Source organism: Schistocerca piceifrons, chromosome 3, assembly GCF_021461385.2.
Source record: "Schistocerca piceifrons isolate TAMUIC-IGC-003096 chromosome 3, iqSchPice1.1, whole genome shotgun sequence".
NCBI classification, from domain to species: domain Eukaryota; kingdom Metazoa; phylum Arthropoda; class Insecta; order Orthoptera; family Acrididae; genus Schistocerca; species Schistocerca piceifrons.
In genome coordinates, this window is record NC_060140.1 from 234,241,462 (window position 1) to 234,264,632 (window position 23,171).

General features: G+C 39.1%; 1 protein-coding gene across 1 annotated transcript in view; it reads right to left on the reverse strand.

Moving 5' to 3' along the window:
- Positions 1-335: 335 nt before the first annotated feature.
- The window catches only part of LOC124788539, a 573,870-nt gene continuing 551,034 nt past the window's right edge, over positions 336-23,171 (reverse strand). The window contains exons 30-31 of the mRNA XM_047255809.1: positions 9,193-9,296; positions 336-5,027 (exon numbers count right to left, since the gene is read on the reverse strand). Coding sequence (XP_047111765.1) covers positions 4,802-5,027; positions 9,193-9,296 — 330 coding nt within the window. The 3' untranslated portion in view covers positions 336-4,801. The remainder of the gene's footprint in view (positions 5,028-9,192; positions 9,297-23,171) is intronic.

Genomic DNA, 23,171 nt, shown 5'->3' on the forward strand with positions numbered 1-23,171 from the left:
AACCAGTGTATGGTAAGAAATAGTTCTTGGCTTATGATGATGATGACACAAAGTTCAAATAATCAATAATCAAATAACAGAGTGACTGGATAATGAGGTGAAAAACATACGACTTTTACACAATTTTAGCATTAAATACATGTAATTCTTGCATTTATTTATTATAAAAACAGGACAAATTGAAAGATTTAGTATGATGATCAAAAATTGTTTGTTATGTCTTTGTTCATAAAATAAGCAAAAATTATTTCTGAGTAAAATACAGAACATTTTTCTCAGAGCAAATGAATAGATATAAAACAGATATTATTAACAACAATTATTTACAGCTGCAAATTTATTATTGTTACACCAAGAACGAGAAACTGAAGAAATTTTATGGTTTTTACAAATGTCATTACATTTGAATAATGTGCATAACAAGAGGATGAGTTTATGAAACTTTTATGAATGCAGTATGTGCTGAACATTATTTTCACTGATAAGATAAATATATTTATATCTGAATTTACAAAAATCTTAAAAATCTGTCCACACGGAAGTATTGCTGCAATAGAGATTTCAAAGTATACTGTTCCACAGCCTGGCACGGTGCATATTTCTCTTCACATATTTAGGATTTATGGGAAATCTTAGCACTTGTGGAACATTTTTCTTGTTTGAAATTAGTGTAGAATTTCATCAACATATTCCATAACAAGGATGAAGGCAGATTAATATTTACTCTGCCTATAACTTATTAGCAACAAGGTTAATAATGTGTGAACTCATGTTGTGCTTTTTATCACAGATCATTTTGAATCAGCACCTGCTATATGATTGTTCAGACTGTCACAGTGAAGAACAAAGGTACCTTTTCTCTGCTCCTGTTTTTGAAATTTTCTTCGTAGTCTTCAATTACGTAAGTGTAATTGATTACTATGTATTATATTGTAACCATTATTACTGATAATGTTGCTACCCGTATTAATTAGTAGATGATAGATTAATGATGAATATTTTCACAATTGTGTGCCTGACAATTCACAATGCACTAGAGCAAGACAAAAACTTTCTATTAGCCTATCTAGAAGATTTATAGCTATTTTAAAGTGACTTTGTACAATTTTCATAAAAATAGCATATCAGTTTCTGCCTAATGTATAATAATAAGAGAAAATTAGAGCCAATTTGAAGAAATATCTATCTCAACTGCTCTCATGAGTATGACAGCTGGGTTCTTATATCAGAAATCCTTCCATCTAAAGGCTGCACATGTTAGTCAGTTTATGAATGAGATAAAAGTCTAAATCTGAAATAAAATGTAAGATTCTATGTCTTCTGGAAAAAGAATACAATGACCTAAACATTTTCATGAAGTGAGATGTAGAGACCGGAAAATGAATTGAGAGAGTAGAGGGAAGTACAGTGGTCTATTAGGTAAGTGATGAATTATGAATATTTATCTACAGAAAATCACAAGTACTTTAGCACAGCATACAATAGCACTTTCTATCAAAATGGAACTTGTAGTAGCTTACATACAAGTCGTAGTTAAGAACAAGATTTCATTGCACTTCACTACAGTCAACAGTTTTCTCCTGGCAATCTTTAAAGGTTTGTATTTTAGCAAAATTTAAACATGATGAATAATCATCCTGATCTGTAAAAACAAAATTAATTAGTTACCATGTTTTCAGTTTTATTATTTATTTATATGTGATTTTCTTAGGGCCAGAATTATTTGGAAATTGAATATTTATGCACTTTTTAATTTTTGTTTAATTTTTTGAATTTATTTATCTCAAAGAAATTACCTTTGCTCAGATGATCTGCATTTAGCATATCGTTCATATATGTAATAGAGGACTTCACCAAACACATGTTAACTTGCCAGAGTACATTTCAAAAATTAATCTCTTGCTTTTTTGGAACTGCTCAGTTCAAGAAATAACAAAAATAAGTTTTGTAAAGAAACAGATAGCAGTTTCTGGCATTAAGTAATACAATATTCAAGAAAAATGTAAGAAATCATTAGACTGCATGGCACCAAAGGAGCACATAATTTTTTTAACTGGTGTGAAATGAATGAGATCTGTACAACAATTTTTATTGTTATAAAAATTTGTTATCCTCAAATGACTAGTTTCTGAAGTTCAGCTGGACTGATATCTTGAGGGCATAATTTATTAACAGAACAAAAAACACAATGATGTAATGGATTATAGTGATCATATTCCTTATACATTATTTCCATGAAATTCATACTGAATCCATGATATTATTATATAAATATGTTGTAAATGAATTTGACACTCAGTATAATTAGTAAATATGAAACAATACATGATAAAAATGAAATTTTTAACTGGACAAAGTTCCTGATTAATAACAGTGTCAAGTCTTCAAATAATTCACAGCTTTGGTGTTCTCCACTAATGAGCAGTAGTCCCTGTGCCCAATATTGAATGCCACCAGTACTTAAAATGAGATCAAAACATCAAAGAACGACAATAGTACTCACAAAATATCTAGTTTCAGACACACATGAGGTTGCTCTCTGGATGCAGCTCAATATTGGCAAAGGGACTATCACTGCAGAAATATGCTGCAGGACAAGCAAGACCATTAGTTTTAAACACAATCATTATAGCAGAGTTAATACCACAATAATTCACTTTTTGTCAAGGCATAAATATCTTGTAACAAAATTAAATATATATATTTCAAAAAATCTTTTTTTCTCTTACTCCACAATTGATTGCTTAGCCTCTGGCGAAATGGAACTATACAAATAATCTTCTCACAGTTTGAAAATGTGTATATATCACTATGAATTTTGGTAAAAGTGTAAGAAAGCTGATGTAGATCACAGTACAGAGTGCAAGTTTTCAGTTTCTACCAATGAAGTGAACGAGAATGACAATAAAGGTTAGTTTTTATCATTGCTCATCACAGTAGAATTAGAACAAAAACAACTGATTTTCAGTAATTCAGGAGTTCCTGTGTTCCACCTACTAGAATTGATAATGCTAGCAAATGGTTTATGTGGATGTACACTGACTCTGAAATTCTAAAAGAAACAAGTTCACAAGCAAAAGTACTAAGCTTGACTGGTGACTCAAGCATATACCTGAAGACATGAAAAGGAAAAAGAGTTGACTATTACCATGAACACAACTTGGGTATAACTAATAACAAAGGAAAGACATATCAAGCTTGGTCCACTCTCTTTCCTGGTCCGCACTACTCATACTTCGATTTTTGCGGAGAGGCACAAATACCCACAATGTGTTGCCAGTGAGCAATATCTCTAACGAGGATAGTTACTGGTATGATGGATGTCATACCATGTATTTTAGTGCAGGAACACAGTATTTATTCATGAGAGACCAGAACTCCTTAGCACAGCACTCCTTTGAAATAGGATATAGAAAACTCAGTCTATAATTGTGAGTGAAGTGCACAGGTTGATTGTAATCACTACTAGCTTAACTTAGAGTTCACTTCATAAACTGTGGTATCAGAGAACAGTTGCAAGCAAATTATATCAAAATAATTTTTTCTTCAAAAATAATGCTGTGACTTCTCTCAGACGACAGTATTGCTTCAGAATGGAGTTACGAAAATAATGAAGGTAGGAGCAGCACCACTGTAGGACACATAGTGCCTGAAAAAGTTTTTATACATTTTTCTTGCTATGCTGTTTTCACTCTTTTCCATGCTGATAGCTTGAACCACACAATCCACTGATGTATTTTGATAGTTGGTTCAGGAAGTTTGCAATGTTCCTGTTGGATTACATGTCTTGATATAGAGTGTTGTCAAGCTGAGAAGGTTAATAGAGAAATGCAGCAAGGAATAGAAAAAATACTGTCTTCTTTTTCACGTAGAAACATAATTTTCAATGATTAAATGACAATTGCTTTTGTGCAGATACAATAAATGGTATCATATTAATGCTTGCAGCTGTAGCATTGTTGATGTAAGTTACATAAAAATGTAAAAGGTTTGACCATCTTACCAAAGACATCACAGTTCATTGCCTGACAAAGTAAGAGCAAATAATGCAGATGATTAGTTTTATAGTAGCAGCAGTGATGCCATTTTGCCACACACATAACCTGTTAATAGATAAGAGTTCCATGGACTAATTGTAACACTTCAGGCACCATCTGCACTGTGTCGATGAGGTGGTCTTCCTCTATAGAGATTGGCAGACATGACTGGTAGCTGGTGTGCCAGTAGGCCACGGTGGTTGCCGCACCGAGAGTCGGCGTTGCTGACGTGCAGTGACCCTCTCCCCTACGTTGTCACATCAGTTGCTGTGTCCATTACAATTGTGTCCATCACAGTTGCTGTGTCCAACACAGTCTGCCACTGATGCTGATGACACAGAGCTTTGGCACTAGCAGTCAGGCTTTGTGTCACCACATCATCATGAACACAAGTTCTCTGTTTATGGAACTGGTAACCTGTCACTGTACCTCCAGCTTTTTCCATTACTGATGCCACTATTCTATAACTGGTCTGCCATTGTCTATCCATGTGTCATTACACCAATGTGATGCTTTGTGCTGGTGGAGATGTTCTGCTTAAATGCAGGAGACACATCCTGTATCATTACTATGTCTTTCAGAGGCACTGGAAACCCCCAACATAGCACGAGATGCCTGCCTCTGCACTGTTGCTTCAGATACTTTATAAATGGTTGGTGCTGCTGTCCACAATCAGTGGCACCATTTGTGCAATCGTATATTGCCACATCACTTATATGCTGTTAGGTGATGTGCATAAGCAGTTTTAAGTCTGCCCCATCACATCAGTTGCTGTGCCCACCACTGGCACTGGTGACTCGTAGTTGTGGCACCAGCAAACCACCTTGGCGGCGCAGCCGGCGGTTGCGGTGGTGCCCATGGCCGCTTGCCTGCAACTGTCCATAGCTGCTACTTTTGTGCAACAGTGGAGGTTCCTCTTCATCCAGACTGTCCGATGGGCTCACCAGACACTCACGCCGCTTCAAGCTCTGCTCTAGACGTCGCAGGAATCTACACAAAGGACACATTAATTTTTAAAATTATTTTACTGCTCCTGTTACAGAAAGGAATAGTAGAGTTATTTGTTACTCAGTTTAAGATGCAGATCCAGTGTTTAGTCATTGGGTGGAGGGATTTACTATTGTCTCTCTCCACCCCAAATGCTATCCCCACCCCATATGTACAAGTGATTCAAAAGTCGCAAGAGAGGACAACTCTGTTATTTGTGCAGATACCGAAAAATGATAGAGGGAAAAATTGTTGGACATATGTTTTAAATCATGACCTCAATATTAAATTTGTATTTTTTTTCATTTTATCAGTAATCAATAACAATGTCCCCAGTACACAAATCAGGAAAAGATGGAAATAGATGTTATCCAATGTGAAGACATCAGGAAGATGCGGAGGAACATCACGGACAGCATCCCGATCAACCACTCCCATATCATGTAACCATTGGTCATTTACTGGAGCATTCAAGACAACAGGCAGTATCCATGATGATTGACGGTCTGGGCGGTCACGTACAGCAACAAATAATGCCACCACATTTAGTGTACTGGCTAAGTTAGCAGTCAGTTTGCCATTGTCAACAAGAAAAGTGACTCAAGAATGTGGCATCTGTCAAGCATCCATGTCCACAATATTATCCAGAAATAACTTCCATCCATATCACATGCATTTTCTCCAGGAACTTCCTGAAGATGACACGGATAGATGGGTGCAGTTGTGTGTTTTACAGAAATACAAATGCACCAGCCATACCTAGAAGCTGATATTCTTTCAGTGATGAGTACTGTTTCCATCTGAACAGAACAGTGAATAGTTATAAAGTTGTTTAGTGGGCAACTGAGAACCCATACATTCCTGTAGATGCTCATCATCAGACTGATCCAAGGTTAAATTTGTGGTGTAGCATATGGAGTGATGTTCTCATCAGTCCCATATTTCTTAAAAATAAGCTCATTGCTGAACTGTACAGAGAACATCCCGAGATTTAGATGGCTACGCTCTAATGCCATCGGAAGACTTAGATGCCTGAGGTGTTATGATCTGCCCAAGTAGGATGATGCACACTGGTGTACAGGCATGTGAAGTCCAGTTATTCCTGGTAAAACCGAAGCAAGTCAATGCGACAGGTATATAGCTGAGTTCTGACTGACGACTGCCCATTGTATAGCCTCAGACCTTGGATCACCTGCTGGTATCAACTGTGAAGGAATGCAGTGCTCCTAGTGCCAGTTTCATTCCTGCTTCTGAGGCAACACTGATATGGTGCTGGCACTTCTGCCGTATTTGAATAATCTACCTCTAGCAAAATGATGCAGGTTTTTCTTTCAGCAAGATGGAATGCCACTGCAGTTTGGATGAACAACTCACAAATTGCTGAACGAAGTTTTACCTGAGTGTTGGATAGGTCAAAGGGGTTTAGTGGGATGACCACCTAGTTCACCAGATCTGACACCACTTGAATTTTTCCTCTGGAACCATCTCAGATCTGTAGTGTACAGAAACAGGCCACAAACACCATGGGAAAAATCAGAGGAGCCTAGACAGCAATAACACTCTTGGTCTCACATACTGTGCACAAGAGTTTCATGAACTGTATACAGATGTGCTATCAGCAGGACAGCATTCAGTTTGAACAATTCCTGAAGTAGTGTCCAAGTGATGCAGTAGCAGAATATAGCAGTTCAAAATTAATTTGCTACAATTTGCCACTCCCTGAGTTTGCTACTGTGATTGTCAATTTTGTTGTTCAGTCGTTAATGATATATGGATTTGACACTGATTTGTTTGCGTTTGTTTCAGTTTGCAGTTTTGAAGTTGTTGTTAAATTTGCTATTTCAAGCAGGCTATGGTGAATCTTATATCACAACAATTAAGCTCGTGATTTAAAACAATGTATTTCAAACAATTTTCCCCTCTATTGTTTTTCTGGTACCTGCACAAATAACGGAATTGTCCTATGTTGTTGGATTCTTGAATCACCCTGCATAACTTGCCATCCCAACTTTTAATGTACCACAGATACCTATGATTTTAATAATAATAGTAGTAAAAAATACAACATCTTTAATATCAAACAATGGAAACTTCAGGTAGAAATATCAACAATGTAGGAAAAGACAGATTGCTACTTAGCATAAAGAAGTACGTTAGTTGCAGACAGGCACAATTAAGAGACACTTACATAGAACCTTTGGCAACAGCCTTAATTAGTGAAAGAGAAACACGCATCATTTATACACACAAGCAAGAACACCTCATGCACACATGACCGCCAATTCCAGCATCACAGACTGGAATGCCTTCTTTAAAAGATGATTGTTGATACGGTGTGACTCAGCAATAGATGCAGTTTGAAAGGTAGTGACTAAACACAGGAAGTAGAGAAAGAACGTACACTGAGGAAAGTAATGCTGTAGAGAAGAGTAACAAAGAAAAACATCACAGGTTTGTAGGATGGAAGAAAATCTGTTCAGCAATGCCAATCAATGGAAACTCCAGATAGGAATATCGACAATGTAGGAAAAGGTGGATTGATACTTATCGTAAAGAAGACATGCTAAGTTGGTGGTCATGTGTGCATGAGGTATGCTTGCCTGTGTGTACGATGGTGTGTGTTTCTCTTTTGTAGATGTTTTAATATAATAGTATTAAATTATTTGGTTGCAGTAACACAAGTGAAATGTTTTGATAAAATAATAATGTGTTTAAATTGTTGCTTAGTACACCATTTTAAAATAACTCCCACAAAACTGCAATTTAGACAAATGTGGTATCTGGAAAGCATACATCTGAAAATTTGAGAAGTACATGTGTCATGCAATTTATTTAAGCCCTGCAATAGCAACAATTTCTCTCAACATTGTCGGCGTCATAATTTATAAAAGTTAAAATGAAAATGTGCAACCACCATTATCTGTATGCCACACTTAGCACTGCAATCCGGGATGTAGGCTTCAGCTCTGCAAGTGTGAAAATGATGGAATTTGGTTTCTTTAAATCATTTCTGCATATGCTCAGAAAGTCAGCGTTTATGTTATTTTCTTCTGAGTGCAGTGTCTTTCCTTAGAAAACTCCTTACAGCTTGCAGCTCCTATCTACATGATGACCATACGCCTTCCCTACCTCCTCCCTCACACTCCTCCTTGGTTTTACATTTGGTCAATCTCATGTACCGGGGATCCCATTCACAATATCTTGCAATGATGTGTAAGGTATCAAATAGCTCACAAAAATGGTACTACAGAGGTGTCAGCTGAGACTGGTCTTTTGGGACGGAAGTTTGAAGCTTAAAGGAAGGGGGAAATGTCTATAGCCATTCTCACTCTATGATGCCACCACAAGACTGTGATGTGTCATGTCTGCTGTGGGTTGTCTGATTCTTGTTTTGATCCATGCATAATTTTAGCCTCTTCTAGGATGTTCAGAACGTAAGCAATTTGTTCATACCAGCTCATGCTGAGGATGCTGTATTATTTTATGTAGTTTGAAAACCAAGAGGATCTCACTCTGGGATTCTGTTACAAATGAGCACACGCAAATGACATTGTAATATTAAATTATTCACACAGGTATATGCAACCAACTGCATGCCACTGAATACAGTCAGAAGGTTATCAGTAAACTGAACAACAGCTGTTGCTTCCCCAGGAAGATGATAGGCTGACTGGTGCCCAACCCACATATTCTACCTGTCAATGATTATTTATTATTGGAAAACAGCTACATATTGTATCAAAACTATAAAATTACAAAGAAACAGAATGGCTGGCAGGTATGTATCTTTATGGGTCAACATTTCATTACTGTCTACAGATACATTTAAAAGTGTACTAAATCTCCTTCCTCATGGAGGTTGGAGGGATAGGTTGGGGAAGGTTAGAAAGGAGGGGAAGGTCATTTACATCTCAGGGTGAAAGAGACCTACCAGTACAGAAGATGAGCATTACTCATGTCCTATCAACAGGTATGTCCCTTTCCCTTGGAGCTCTGAATGACCTGCCTTACTTTCCAAAACAGCCACATAAAATATTATTTAACACAGGCATACATAATTCTTGCACTTAGCAACAATGCCATTTTGAGAGACACTGTCATCTTCTCTTGGAGATATGATAAAATCAAGAGACGGATTTCTTCTGTTACAACCATAGGTGTACCTTACCTAATCTGATGACCGATAGTACGTAGTCGACTGATCTTCTTACTGGACTTAGGCAAGTCTTCCCCTCTGAGCAAGGTTTTAGGCAACATCTGGCTCATTACATCCTGTTAACAGAAAAATTAAAGAAGAAGCTGAAGCATGTTACTAGAGACAAATTGCCATCATAAGAATTGTTCTAAAAAGCTACATTTCTCATTACTACCATACAAGAGCTGAAACAGTTGGGTGTATAACAAGCAGGGTACAGGTGTAGCCCTTGATTAGTCTGTTAATAATATAACTTTAGCAGTTTTAAATACATTACTGTCAGCACAATAATCTATGAGAGTGTAACAGTTTTCAACATCATTGCTTGTTTAATTAAAGCTTAAGGAGTGGAGGAAGCATTGCTTTTTTAGATTAGCAGCCTACATTGCTTAGTACTTCTGTGCTTATTAATACGCACTGTAATTAAAAAAAAGAAAAACAAGATCAGCAGACTAGAATACCGACATTTTGAAATTATTTCTACATACATTTCATTAACTATTATAAAATATGCAATGCAAGGTAATTACTTTTTTATCAAGCACTTAGCTCTACCTGGGGAATATCGCATTATTTCCATTAACAATTTTGGATTCTCTTATCATAACTGCTGTGAAGACATTGAGGAGCTAAGCTACTAGTATTAGAGAGATAATCTAAAAGTGTTTCAGAACACTGTTTTTAAGTCCTCATCTAGGCAAGACTAAATCTACACAAAAGGCAGGAATATGATCATTGCAACTTCCCAGCAGATTAAAACTGTGTGCAACATCACAACTCAAACCTGGAATCTTTGCATTTGGTGTGCAAAATGACTGAGTTATCCAAGCACGACTCAGGACCCACCCTCACAGCTTTACTTCCACCAGTATCTCTCCTACCTTCCATAGTAGTCCTACAAGATATGCAGGAGAGATTCTGTGAAGTAGGAGAGGTATACAGGCAGAAGTGAAGCTGTGAGGGTGAGTAGTGCTTGGACAGCTGTCAATAGAAGGTTTGCCCTCCAAAGGGAAAGGTCCAGGTTCGAGTCCCATTTAAACACATAGTTTTAATCTGTTGGAGGTTTAAAATCATCACACACTTTGCTGCAGAGGGAAAATTCATTCTGGAAATATCATCGTTACTTAGATTCGAAGTCATGTCATGTCTGTGGATTCTTTCAGTTTGTTTTCTTCAAGCACAGTTTGTGTCTGAAATATGAAAATCTTAGTTAATTACATGAACACATTATTTGAATGCTGGGAATTTGTCACATTAGTGACACAAATTATACTAAATAACATATCAGTATTCTATTAGCTGGAAGGTGAAAGAAATGTCTTTGCGTTCACGGTAACGTTGAAATATGCCTTATGTATTACTTTTCCTTAAATCGAACTACTTTTGACTTGCAGTTACTCTCCATTATTAATACTGTGAAATCAGGGCTGATTCGAGAACATTTTGCCAAACAACCAAACAAGTGACTTATCACTTGGTGCTCCCCCCCCCCCCTCCTCCCCCCCTCCCCCCCTGTACCCTCATACTGTGGCCATTTTTACTACTAATTGTGATATGTGTTGTATACAAATCTTGCACATTACTAATTTTGTGCTTGACACCCCAAGCAGCTGTTTGTGTTGCATGGGCTTTAAACCAGCCCTGTGTGCAGCGATACCTTGACCACCCAGTCGGAGCACAAAACTATTCAGTTCCATCCAGCATGCATCACTTTAACATAAATAAAATTTTGTGACTGAACATAAAAGTTGAAAAGCAGATCTCATTCATGGGAATGAGAGCACAACATGCTCTGAAGTGAAAGAGACTCATACAGGTTTCATGTGGGACATAACTGCAACTCTTTCCATAAGGCGCAATCAAATGGAGATGTGACAGATGGAAAAAAATAAACTGTTTATTATTTTAAAAATAATCGCCGTAACTGTTAATAAACTCATCCCACTGTGAGACAAGGTGGTCAACACTTCGTGGTTGCCTTTGGAACCACAACTGTATCCAGGAGTGCACCTCTTAGTCCAAAGGAAATCCACAACCACGAATGTCTTCTTTCAGGGCTCCAAAAATATAGGAATCGCATGGGATGAGATCAGAATTGTGTGGATGATGTGTAAGGGCTTTTCAATGAAACTTCTGCAACGTAGTCTAAATAACCTTGGCAACATTCACATGTTGCGAAGTTTGTTTTAAATATGCGGCAGAATTTTTGCAGGGAAGCCCTTACATGTCATCGATACACTCCCAATCTCTCCCCATGTGATTTACATATTTCTGGAGTCCTGAAGACAGACATTCACGGCCGTCAATTTGCTTTGCATGAACAGGTGATGCCTATGTAGAGCCATTGTTCTGTTGGCAACTGCAAACGTTTTTCCATGATGGCACTGACCATCTTGTATCACAGTGGGATAAATGTATGAACAGTTATGGCGATTATTTTTGAAATAATAAACAGCTTACCTACTTTTTTTCCATCTGCCATGTTTATATTTGAGTGCCCTTTATACATTAAAAAATGCACTGCAATCATACCTAAGTAAGCAAATTAATAACACATAATGTTTAAGACTAGAAATGCTGTCACAACCACGTAATGGAACAGACTATTCATTTCAAGATGTGGTTCTTTTATATTAGAATGTGATACTGGTTTATTATTTTGATGTGAATTCCACAAATGTCTGACTTGTGTATTTTAGTAACACACTCTGTGAAGTGTCAAGTGTTTTCATGTACAATCTGGTCCAGATAATACAAGCTTCCTGTGATTTAGCCAGTTCACTTTGGGATAATGTGATTCTCTCTCTTTATTCGATGAAATGGAGTACGTGTAGTATAAGAAACTGTGAACTCATTTCCACCCACAGCAAATTTGTATCCATATAAGCTAACATACATATGTTGCACTGGGCACGTGCTGTACCAGAATGACACTTTTCTTTGTATTCCGTTTGCGGTTTTACAGTATGAGGAAAGTACAGTTACTATGGTATCTTTCACTTCTGTATAGGCACGAATTTCTGCACGCGATTTATAGTGAGAGAAAATAATTTATTTCCAGATTGTATTGAAATGAGTTTTCTCGGGATTTATTTGTCAAATCTCGAAAATATTACGCCATTTGCCATTATTCTGCTTGCATGCTTGCAACTGAAAATGCGAATTGCCTCTGGGATTCCAGCAAGGTTGTACATGCATTTCGAAATGTTTTTTCTCGTGTTAACAGTAAAGGATTTTAAGATTTAAGCTTTGTTTTGTATGGGAAATTGACTTTCCTTTTTCCGAATAGAGTTGTGACTTTCACTTTACTTTTGATGTTTCCAAAATTTAAATTGTGCATATTATTTTCAATACAAACTTTGCACTTCAAAAAATTTGGTTCAAACTTTAAGCTAACCCATCTGCTAATTAATGTTTACACAATATATTCTAATCTCTGAAATTCACATATCCCCGTGGATGATGCCGTTTATTCTTTACTGGCGCACTATTCTTCCTACTTACACTGCTTACAATTTCTTTCTTGTAAATTCTATTTTTCATTATATACCGACTCTCTTCTTTAAAAGCAATCACAATTAAGTTATTACGTTTATCAAAAACTTCATGTTTTTCTATTATTTTAATATAACTAATCAAATCTCGCACCATGTCTTTGAGGTAAAACACATTTTTCATTGAAACTGGAATTATGTCATCACTAACAGGGAAATAATGAATTATATATCCTATTTTTGTTTCTAGCAAATCTTTACTCCCCTCAACATCTACATTCAGAGGCTATTTTATAGTAATGCTCTCACCACAACGGCAACGGCCTTGCCACAGTGGATACACAGGTTCCCGTGAGATCACCGAAGTTAAGCGCTGTCGGGTGTGGCCGGCACTTGGATGGGTGACCATCCAGCTGCCATGCGCTGCTGCCATTTTTCGAGGCGCACTCAGCCTCGTGATGCCAATTGAGGAGCTACTCCACCGAATAGTAGCAGCTCGGGTCAAAGAAAACCATCATCACGACCGGGAGAGCGGTGTGCTGACCACATGCCCCTCCTATCCGCATCCTCATCTGAGGATGACACGGCGGTCAGATGGGCCATTTGTGGCCTGAAGACGGAGTGCTTTTTTTTTCTCTCAGAAAAAAAATATTCATTATTAGCAACATGAACTGTGCAGTTACTATCCAATAACTAACCCATGTATACATTGTTAACTGACTCAGTATTATTACATGACATCCTGGGCTGTACCTCCATTACTCGGCTCCACCTGCCAGTCCCGTTATGTGATTGTTGATCATTTGTGCAATACCGTGAAATGGCTGATGGGTAGCAAAGTAAGATTTAAACCTAACTTAAAATCAATTCATCTGGACAACTACTTCTATTCCATGAAAGAATTTCTATTTCGGAACTGCTAACCTGCAAAGTAGTGGCACGAATAGGACTAAAAAATTCAGTCTTCATCATTTCAATAAAAGAATCATTCAGATGTTCTGTGGGACATGTAACTATCTAACTGACGTAAAAGCTTCAGTGTCCTTGATGACGATCGCCTCTTGGGCCATACTGCTCACCTCGACCATGTGACCAGTTATTGTCACTCCATTGTTGATTATTTTGCTCATGTTGCCAACTGCCACGACTGCCTCCTCGATGATGTCTACCACATGTCCATGAATTTGTGCTTGTTCCCGACTGGTGTCTTTTTTAATTTATTTTGCTTTCACCACCCAGACAACAGAAAATAAGTTTTAAACTAAACAAAAAGCAACAAGGCACACAAATATATGTTACTAGCTGTTATTCACAGCTGTGCTCATGCATCAATAAAATGAAATGAAATGAGCATGTAGCTTTATTGGCTGGGAGACCCTCGTTGGGTTGATTGGACACTTGCTGCAAGTCTTTTTATTTGACTCCACTTTGGCGACTTTTACGCTGATGAAGATAATATTATGAAAGTCTCAGGTTTGCTGCCGGATCCTAAAATCAACTTGACTCGATATTTCGGCGATCCAACTGGTCGCCATCTTAGCAAAATGCTGCTTCTGCTGATGAGACCCACTGAGAACTGACGCCAGGTTGCAAATCGACGTCCTATATAGGCCACCGTTCAGTATACGGCGCATGCGCCGCCCATAACGGTTTCTGCCTTCCAAAACAGGGAGGTGGCGCCGCCCTTAGTGAAACACTGCTGGCAACGATATGTCGCAATCAAGGCCGCACCGAAGAACGTTCGGTTTTGATGCGAGATAATACAGAATTCCACGTTTTGCTAAGAGGAAACCCATTGTCTCTGTTGATTAAATTATCAGCCAACCTAATTTCAATCGCCTCTTTATAGACACTGTTCCAAAAACCGGAAGTGTTGGCAACCACAACAGTTTCCTCAAATTTCATTTTGCGTCCCTCATTTAGGCAGTGTTCTGCTACCGCCGATTTTTCCGGCTGTTGTAGCCTCGTATGACGGCGATGTTCCACACACGTGTCATGCACTGTGCGAATAGAATGGCCAACGTAAGCTTTCCCACATTGACACGGAATTTTGTACACCCCGGGTTTCCTAAGCCCCAAATCATCCTTCACAGAGCCGAACAGAGCCCTAATCTTAGAAGGTGGTCGGAACACACTCTTAATGTTAAAATTCCTTAAAATTCGTCCAATCTTAAACGATAAGCCTCCAGTATAAGGAAGAAAGGCCACAGATCTATATTCCTCTTCGTGCACCTCCGGAGATGGTCCAAACTCCATAGCCCGACGAATCTGCTTCTCGGTGTATCCATTTTCCTTAAAAACAGTCATCAAATGCTCAAGTTCTTGGGTTAAGCTGTCTGCATCGGAAATGGCATATGCTCTCTGTACCAAAGTCCTAAGGACGCCACTACGTTGGTGTGGTGGATGACAACTCTTGGGATGCAGATACCAATCTGTGTGTGTCGGCTTTCGGTGAACACTGTGTCCCAAAGTTCCATCTGGTTTTTTATAAACCATTACGTCTAAAAATGGAAGCATCCCATCATTTTCAACCTCCATAGTAAATTTGATACAGGGATGAAGACAGTTGAAGTGGTCCAAAAATCTGTTAAGAGCATCATGTCCATTCAGCCAGACGAAGAAGGTATCGTCCACGTACCTCCAGAAGCACGTTGGTTGCAAACTGAAGTCCTCAGTGCCATATCACTATGGGTGACAAAGGACTACCCATAGCCACTCCGTCATTCTGTTCAAAAATGTTACCATTAAATAAAAAATACGTGGGGATCAGCACATGACGACAAAGCAGTGTTTCACTAAGGGCGGCGCCACCTCCCTGTTTTGGAAGGCAGAAACCGTGATGGGCGGCGCATGCGCCATGCACTGAACGGTGACCTATAAAGGACGTCGATTTGCAACCTTAACCTGGTGTAAGTTCTCAGCGGGACTCATCAGCAGAAGCAGCATTTTCCTGAAGATGGCGACCAGTTGGATCGCCGAAATGTCGAGTCAAGTTGATTTTAGGATCCGGCAGCAAACCCGAAGAGACTTTCACGACTTATTACGCTGGGAAAGCCTACGTAATCACATTATGTGTGCAACACACACACTGAGTTGAGAATGGAAACAATCCGAGCTGGCTGGGAATCGAAACTGGGACCCCATGGTCGAGAGCCAGCAATGGTAACCACATGTGAATTGTTCCCCAAAATCTTTTCTCTACCAAAAAATACAATGAATTACAATGTTATACAAACGTCGGTATAAGACCAATCACTATCAAAACGTCCTTCAAATTGTTGCGTTATTATATTTTTTAAATTAAATAAACATACAATAAAATAAGCTGTTGATGTGAATCTTACATGTCTCAGGAAATATAAGAGACGTGTGATGCTAAGCAACTAAAATGTGTCACGCTCATGAGTGATATTAGGATGTAAGTATGGATTAAACACATAGGGGGTTATATAAGCATTGTATTCTTTATGTTGAATTGTATGTCAGAGAACATATCAAACAATAAAAGCTTTTTCACGTATATGATAAAGTTCAACAGTCAAAGAGTAAATAGCTTTTTCAAAGGCTAATTATTGTTCCATATTTTGTGTTATTTGATTTGATTTTTGATTTGATTAATTGAGCACCCGCTTTATCATGTACAATGATATGGGATTTGTCATGTGTTACATACAGAAAAATATGAATAACAACATATTATGTAAAAAATATCAGTGAACAAATCTGAATTAAATATATAGGCAAAAACAATTATAGCTTACATGATATAAATTTGTAACAATATAGAACACAAATAAGTTACATATATTCTGTGTATAATGGACAGCAACAAGAAACTATGATTATAGCACTCTATATTGACAAAGTAATTAATTTTTGTGTGTACATAAAAGAGTCTACCCCACGACACAAGTTTGTATATGCGTGAATTATAAGATAGGTGACGGCACGCTATCTTTCTGAAGAATTCATGTATTCACTAACATTGTAAAAACTATTACTAATTAACATTCTTTTGAGTTCACTTTTAAAACTGCTCAGCTTCTGAATCCTTTTAATTTTTAAGGGAAGAGCACTATAGAGAATTTTCGGGTGGTATATTGCATTCTTGTTGTACTGGGCTTTCTTATGCACTTCTCTGTGAAAGTCATTACTCTGTCTTGTTGTATAGTCATGGAACTCACTGTTTAAAGAAGAAAGCATGTGCTTTCATAGATGTAAATGGATGGAAGAGTCATGATTTTATATTCCTTGAAAAATTCGCTACATGGATCTCTAGGTGCAGCTCCTTTTATGATTCTTATCGCTCGTTTTTGAATAATAAAAGAGCGTTTTGCCTGACTTGAATTGCTCCAAAATATGACACCATATCGCAAAAGACTATACATAAATGTATAATATGTACACAATTCTGTTTGATCACCGCAGCAATTTTTGAGCATTCTAAATACATAGCAACATTTACTTAATTTTTTATTGAGCACATCTATATGCTTGTCCCACTTTAGATGCTCATGTAACCAAATTCCTAAGAATTTTGTATTTGGCGTTTTTAGTATATTCTGTTGGCCTAGCTTCACAGTTATATTGGGCTTCACATTATTTGACACATGTCTGTAATTCATCCATAATGTTTTTTTCTCATTCAGAAATAAGCTGTTGTCCCTGAACCATTTACTTGTTTCAACTGTTGTTGTTTCAATTTTCCTGTTAAGGTCAGTCTCATTCTGAGCTTTAATAAAGAGACTTGTATCCTCAGTAAAAAGTACACAATCAGCTTGTGTTAAATAGTTTGGCAAGTCATATATAAATATCAAGAGCAACAGGGGTCCCAGCACCGAACCTTGGGGCACCCCATAACTAGTTTTCAAATAAATAAATATGTTGAATCACAAACTTTCTAAAGTAGCCTGTGTTCTTCCTTAGTGTTCAAGCTATCTCCATACCAGATTCCATCTCAATCTGTTCAGCGGTTTGGACGTGACAGAGTTACTTTGCATTTATAGTATCAGGATGGATCTTCTTCTTGTGGTCTTCAGTCCTGAGACTGGTTTGATGCAGCTCTCCATGATACTCTATACTGTGCAAGCTTCTTCATCTCCCAGTATTTACTGCAACCTACATCCTTCTGAATCTGCTTAGTGCATTCATCTCTTGGTCTCCCTCTACGATTTTTACCCTCCACGCTGCCTTCCAATGCTAAATTTGTGATCCCTTGATGCCTCAGAACATGCCCTACCAACCGGTCCTTTCTTCTTGCCAAGTTGTGCCACAAGCTCCTCCCAAATTCTATTCAGTACCTCCTCATTAGTTATGTGATTTACCCATCTAATCTTCAGCATTCTTCTGTAGCACCACATTTCGAAAGATTCTATTCTCTTCTTGTCCAAACTGTTTATCGTCCATGTTTCACTTCCATACATGGCTACAATCCATACAATTAGTATGGATATGGATTACAATGTGAACATGGAATTTTGTACCCAATCTTTGGCGCTGTCTGTAAATATGTGGATGTCGTTAAGACATCTGTCAGGAAAACCATACACATCACAACTTAAAATATGGTCTGTGGTCTGTTATATTCCATAGTCAGACTTGGGATCTTCGGCAAGTCCTCACTTTGCTGTTAATTGTCTGCATCGTTCAGTGTAGCCAGATACCTCTGTGGCAGGTCAAAGCTGGCACTTGCACTGTTGGGCATCAGGCAGCTCTTCACGGCTATCCACTGTCACTCTTTTCTCCATGTGGTCTTCACATCCTTGAATGTTCCTCCGGCCATGTTGAAGGATTTTCGGATTTGAGACAGTCTTCGGTACGAAAAAACTGTCTCTGATTCATATAGCTACCTGCTGAACTGCTGCTTACCGTCGGATGTGCTAGGCCTGTGTCAGTTCCTCTTGTAATACCCTGGTTTGCCACATCTGTAACACTACTGCTCCTGATTGCTCATGTTGGTTTTCTTTTCAGTAAGAAATGCACTGGATTTTACACCTTCATTTCCACCATTGTATTTATATCCATAACTTGAATTATACTTTTAAGGTGTTAAACTGTCTGATCTTCCTTCAAAACATCGACCATGTCCTTGATATAGTTCAAAGATTCCAGCAAGGTTCTCAACTAGTAGCTTAGCTTCTCCTTTTCTGTCACTGTCGTGCCTCCTAATTTTAATTCGTTCACTGTTTTTTCAAAAATACGGAAGAATGTTTTCCTTTCACTATAGTCTTTTAACCCCTATTTATTCAGCATGTTTCTGTAAACAATTGGCAGCGCTGTCGATTCCCCAGAGGATAATTCGTCGAAATTTTTCATTCGCTGAAGTGCAATTTGCTTATCATTCACAAATTCCAACTGCTTGTTCGAACTCGGATTTTGTTCATCACAAATATTAATGTCTTCCATGCTCGTTTTTGCTATTGAGGCCACTTTATAGCTTTACTTAATTTTCAGACTCATTTCCTTCATTCATTTCCAGTTCCTGTAGTTGTCTCCATCAAACATTATCTTAATGTCAGCCACGTCCAATTTCACAAAGTGCGCTTCATGAATAACAATCTTTATTTTAGTTCACAACTGTTCTCTGCTTTTTCGAATAACAGTTTTTTTAGTTAACAACTGCAGACTGCTACCATGGTAAGAATATTTATAAACAACAAGGTAAATAAAACATACAACAATCTTTACACTGTGAATATTCTCTCAGAAAGGGACTGACTGACTGACAATTGTATGTATACTCAATGCTGAGAAGCCTCTCAAAACTGTTGATTTTCCCAATATAAATGCACCACATTCCAACAATTATTAAAAATTTGTGCTCCGTTTCCTTAACCTTCTTCCTTTCACATTAACAATGCCACAGTGATGCAAAGTTTCAATAGCACATGTTTTACACACTGTCCAGGTGGAGTAAACTATGAACGAGGATGATCGTTTTACATGTTACTTACCTGCATTTTCAAGTTTTAAGTATGTGTTAACTAACTTCTGTTTGCAAAACACTGTGGTACTGTACCATCATATAGACTTTTACACTTAGAACGACTATTTGTTTAGTGTCACATTGCGAAGGAAAGTAGCACCATGTTATATGAAAACCCTCATTTTCATTAAAAATAATATGTTGACAGCAGTTGCAACTATACTAATGTGTACCTCGAATAGCATTTCGCTAGCAAAATTTTAATTGTAGAAGTTAGCGTTCGTGAAATACTTCAGATTTTGGCAAAACGCCGTAGAGATGATTTCAGAAAGTTAGTGGAGAAGGTCTTAAGAAGATGAAGAAGATGTAGAAAAAAAGAAGGTAATATCGACAAAAGGAGAAGCTTTATGACATGAATTATTATTTATCGAGACTGGGAATGTATGAGAATAGCAGGAATACGGGTTTAACTATAAGCGATTACTACAGAAACAGTCGAGAGCACAATTTTCAATAATGCTCTTTGATATTGTTAGCTACATAATCTCTTATAACTCATTCAATATAAACAGCCTGACAAAAGAGTGAAACACTCAAAAGACATGTTTTGATTGCAGTGTAACTTGCAACACGTACACATCATCAGTGGGTATGTAAATGATTACAGATGAAATTCTCGGCGGAAGATAGAACAGCTACCACATTTCATTAGCAATATTAATGTTTAATGGCGTTACCATGCTTTGTCGGATGTGTAAGAGCATGAACAATGTCAGATGTTGAGAGATAACTGTGAAGGACATGAAAATACCGCATAGTTGTGTGGGACTGTATTATCAGCACCTGACAGGGTTTAAAACGGAACTCATTGTGGCTCCAATGGGCGGGCTGGTCAAATAGTGCATTTTACAGATTTGTGCGGCATTTGGATGGGACAGAACATGGCCTGATACTGGACTGCATTGGAACGTGAGGGCAGACATACTAAAGTGCGCGTCATTTACGACGGCGGCCGAGTTTAGGTTCGTTCTGCGCATCTGACGTCACAAAACACTGTCAGCCAATGAACAGAGAACGACGTTGCCAGAGCTCGACTGCAGTGCAGAGTACGGACGTGTGTCTTCAGTTTTAGAAACGTTCAGTCATAAATAAAGTAATTGAACAAAAGCAATGTCTTGATAGCAGACTTTCTTTTATAGAAGGTTTGGAAAAAGCATTCTTTATACCAACTGCTTCATGTTATACACTCCTGGAAATGGAAAAAAGAACACATTGACACCGGTGTGTCAGACCCACCATACTTGCTCCGGACACTGCGAGAGGACTGTACAAGCAATGATCACACGCACGGCACAGCGGACACACCAGGAACCGCGGTGTTGGCCGTCGAATGGCGCTAGCTGCGCAGCATTTGTGCACCGCCGCCGTCAGTGTCAGCCAGTTTGCCGTGGCATACGGAGCTCCATCGCAGTCTTTAACACTGGTAGCATGCCGCGACAGCGTGGACGTGAACCGTATGTGCAGTTGACGGACTTTGAGCGAGGGCGTATAGTGGGCATGCGGGAGGCCGGGTGGACGTACCGCCGAATTGCTCAACACGTGGGGCGTGACGTCTCCACAGTACATCGATGTTGTCGCCAGTGGTCGGCGGAAGGTGCACGTGCCCGTCGACCTGGGACCGGACCGCAGCGACGCACGGATGCACGCCAAGACCGTAGGATCCTACGCAGTGCCGTAGGGGACCGCACCGCCACTTCCCAGCAAATTAGGGACACTGTTGCTCCTGGGGTATCGGCGAGGACCATTCGCAACCGTCTCCATGAAGCTGGGCTACGGTCCCGCACACCGTTAGGCCGTCTTCCGCTCACGCCCCAACATCGTGCAGCCCGCCTCCAGTGGTGTCGCGACAGGCGTGAATGGAGGGACGAATGGAGACGTGTCGTCTTCAGCGATGAGAGTCGCTTCTGCCTTGGTGCCAATGATGGTCGTATGCGTGTTTGGCGCCGTGCAGGTGAGCGCCACAATCAGGACTGCATACGACCGAGGCACACAGGGCCAACACCCGGCATCATGGTGTGGGGAGCGATCTCCTACACTGGCCGTACACCACTGGTGATCGTCGAGGGGACACTGAATAGTGCACGGTACATCCAAACCGTCATCGAACCCATCGTTCTACCATTCCTAGACCGGCAAGGGAACTTGCTGTTCCAACAGGACAATGCACGTCCGCATGTATCCCGTGCCACCCAATGTGCTCTAGAAGGTGTAAGTCAACTACCCTGGCCAGCAAGATCTCCGGATCTGTCCCCCATTGAGCATGTTTGGGACTGGATGAAGCGTCGTCTCACGCGGTCTGCACGTCCAGCACGAACGCTGGTCCAACTAAGGCGCCAGGTGGAAATGGCATGGCAAGCCGTTCCACAGGACTACATCCAGCATCTCTACGATCGTCTCCATGGGAGAATAGCAGCCTGCATTGCTGCGAAAGGTGGATATACACTGTACTAGTGCCGACATTGTGCATGCTCTGTTGCCTGTGTCTATGTGCCTGTGGTTCTGTCAGTGTGATCATGTGATGTATCTGACCCCAGGAATGTGTCAATAAAGTTTCCCGTTCCTGGGACAATGAATTCACGGTGTTCTTATTTCAATTTCCAGGAGTGTATTAATTAAACCAAACAAGCAATAAGCCTTCTAATTCAGGCGATAGCAAGGAAAGGTGTTTGTATCATTCTCACTAACCGCTTTTTCGCAATAAAGAACCGTGGTAATTGTTTATTTCCTATTGTACTTCGACGAAACGTGAGTAATTCATAGTCATACCAAATGTTTGTCGGTATTTTGCGTGATATTTGAAACTCCTCCTGGAGAGTTTATTGAATGACGAGCAGCATTCGTGCAATGGGTTAAGTGTTTGGATACTAAGCAAAGGGTTCTGAGTTCAAACCTTATTCGGTGCTTGATATTTTCTTTATTTAAAAACAATATCGAAGTGTCTTAATTCATGAATTTTATTCGTTTGAATGTAATTTTTTGAAATTTTTAGTGGCAACTAATATCGACCATACCGAAAGTATACGGTATGGACTTTTACCCTGAAAACTCTTCAAAATTTCGTGTAATGGTTTACTACATATAATGCTGCACAATAATTTTGTTTCGATGTTTAATGCAATTATGTCATTTATGGGGAGAAGGTATCAGTCAAGAAGATGTGTAAAAATCAAATTTTTGCACCAAACAGTTTTTGTGAAATCGAATGATAAAGTGTGTCAAAGCAGTCGAAACACCATGTGTCTGCACAGGTGAGCAGTGCAGTGATGACAAAATCACGCACAGCGCGGAATGCGGTGAGCACGTCTCTGTAGTAGTGAAAGGGTTAATGCGGCCGTTGTGGCTTTACTTCATAAATTGCGCGCTCCCCCCTAAACGTAAGTTTGCGAACTATACTAGGGCGCTGCTTCTCTTGGCGCATGCAACTGGCAACACAGCAATCTCCCGCGTCTGGGCGGTCATGCGCGAACCGCCAA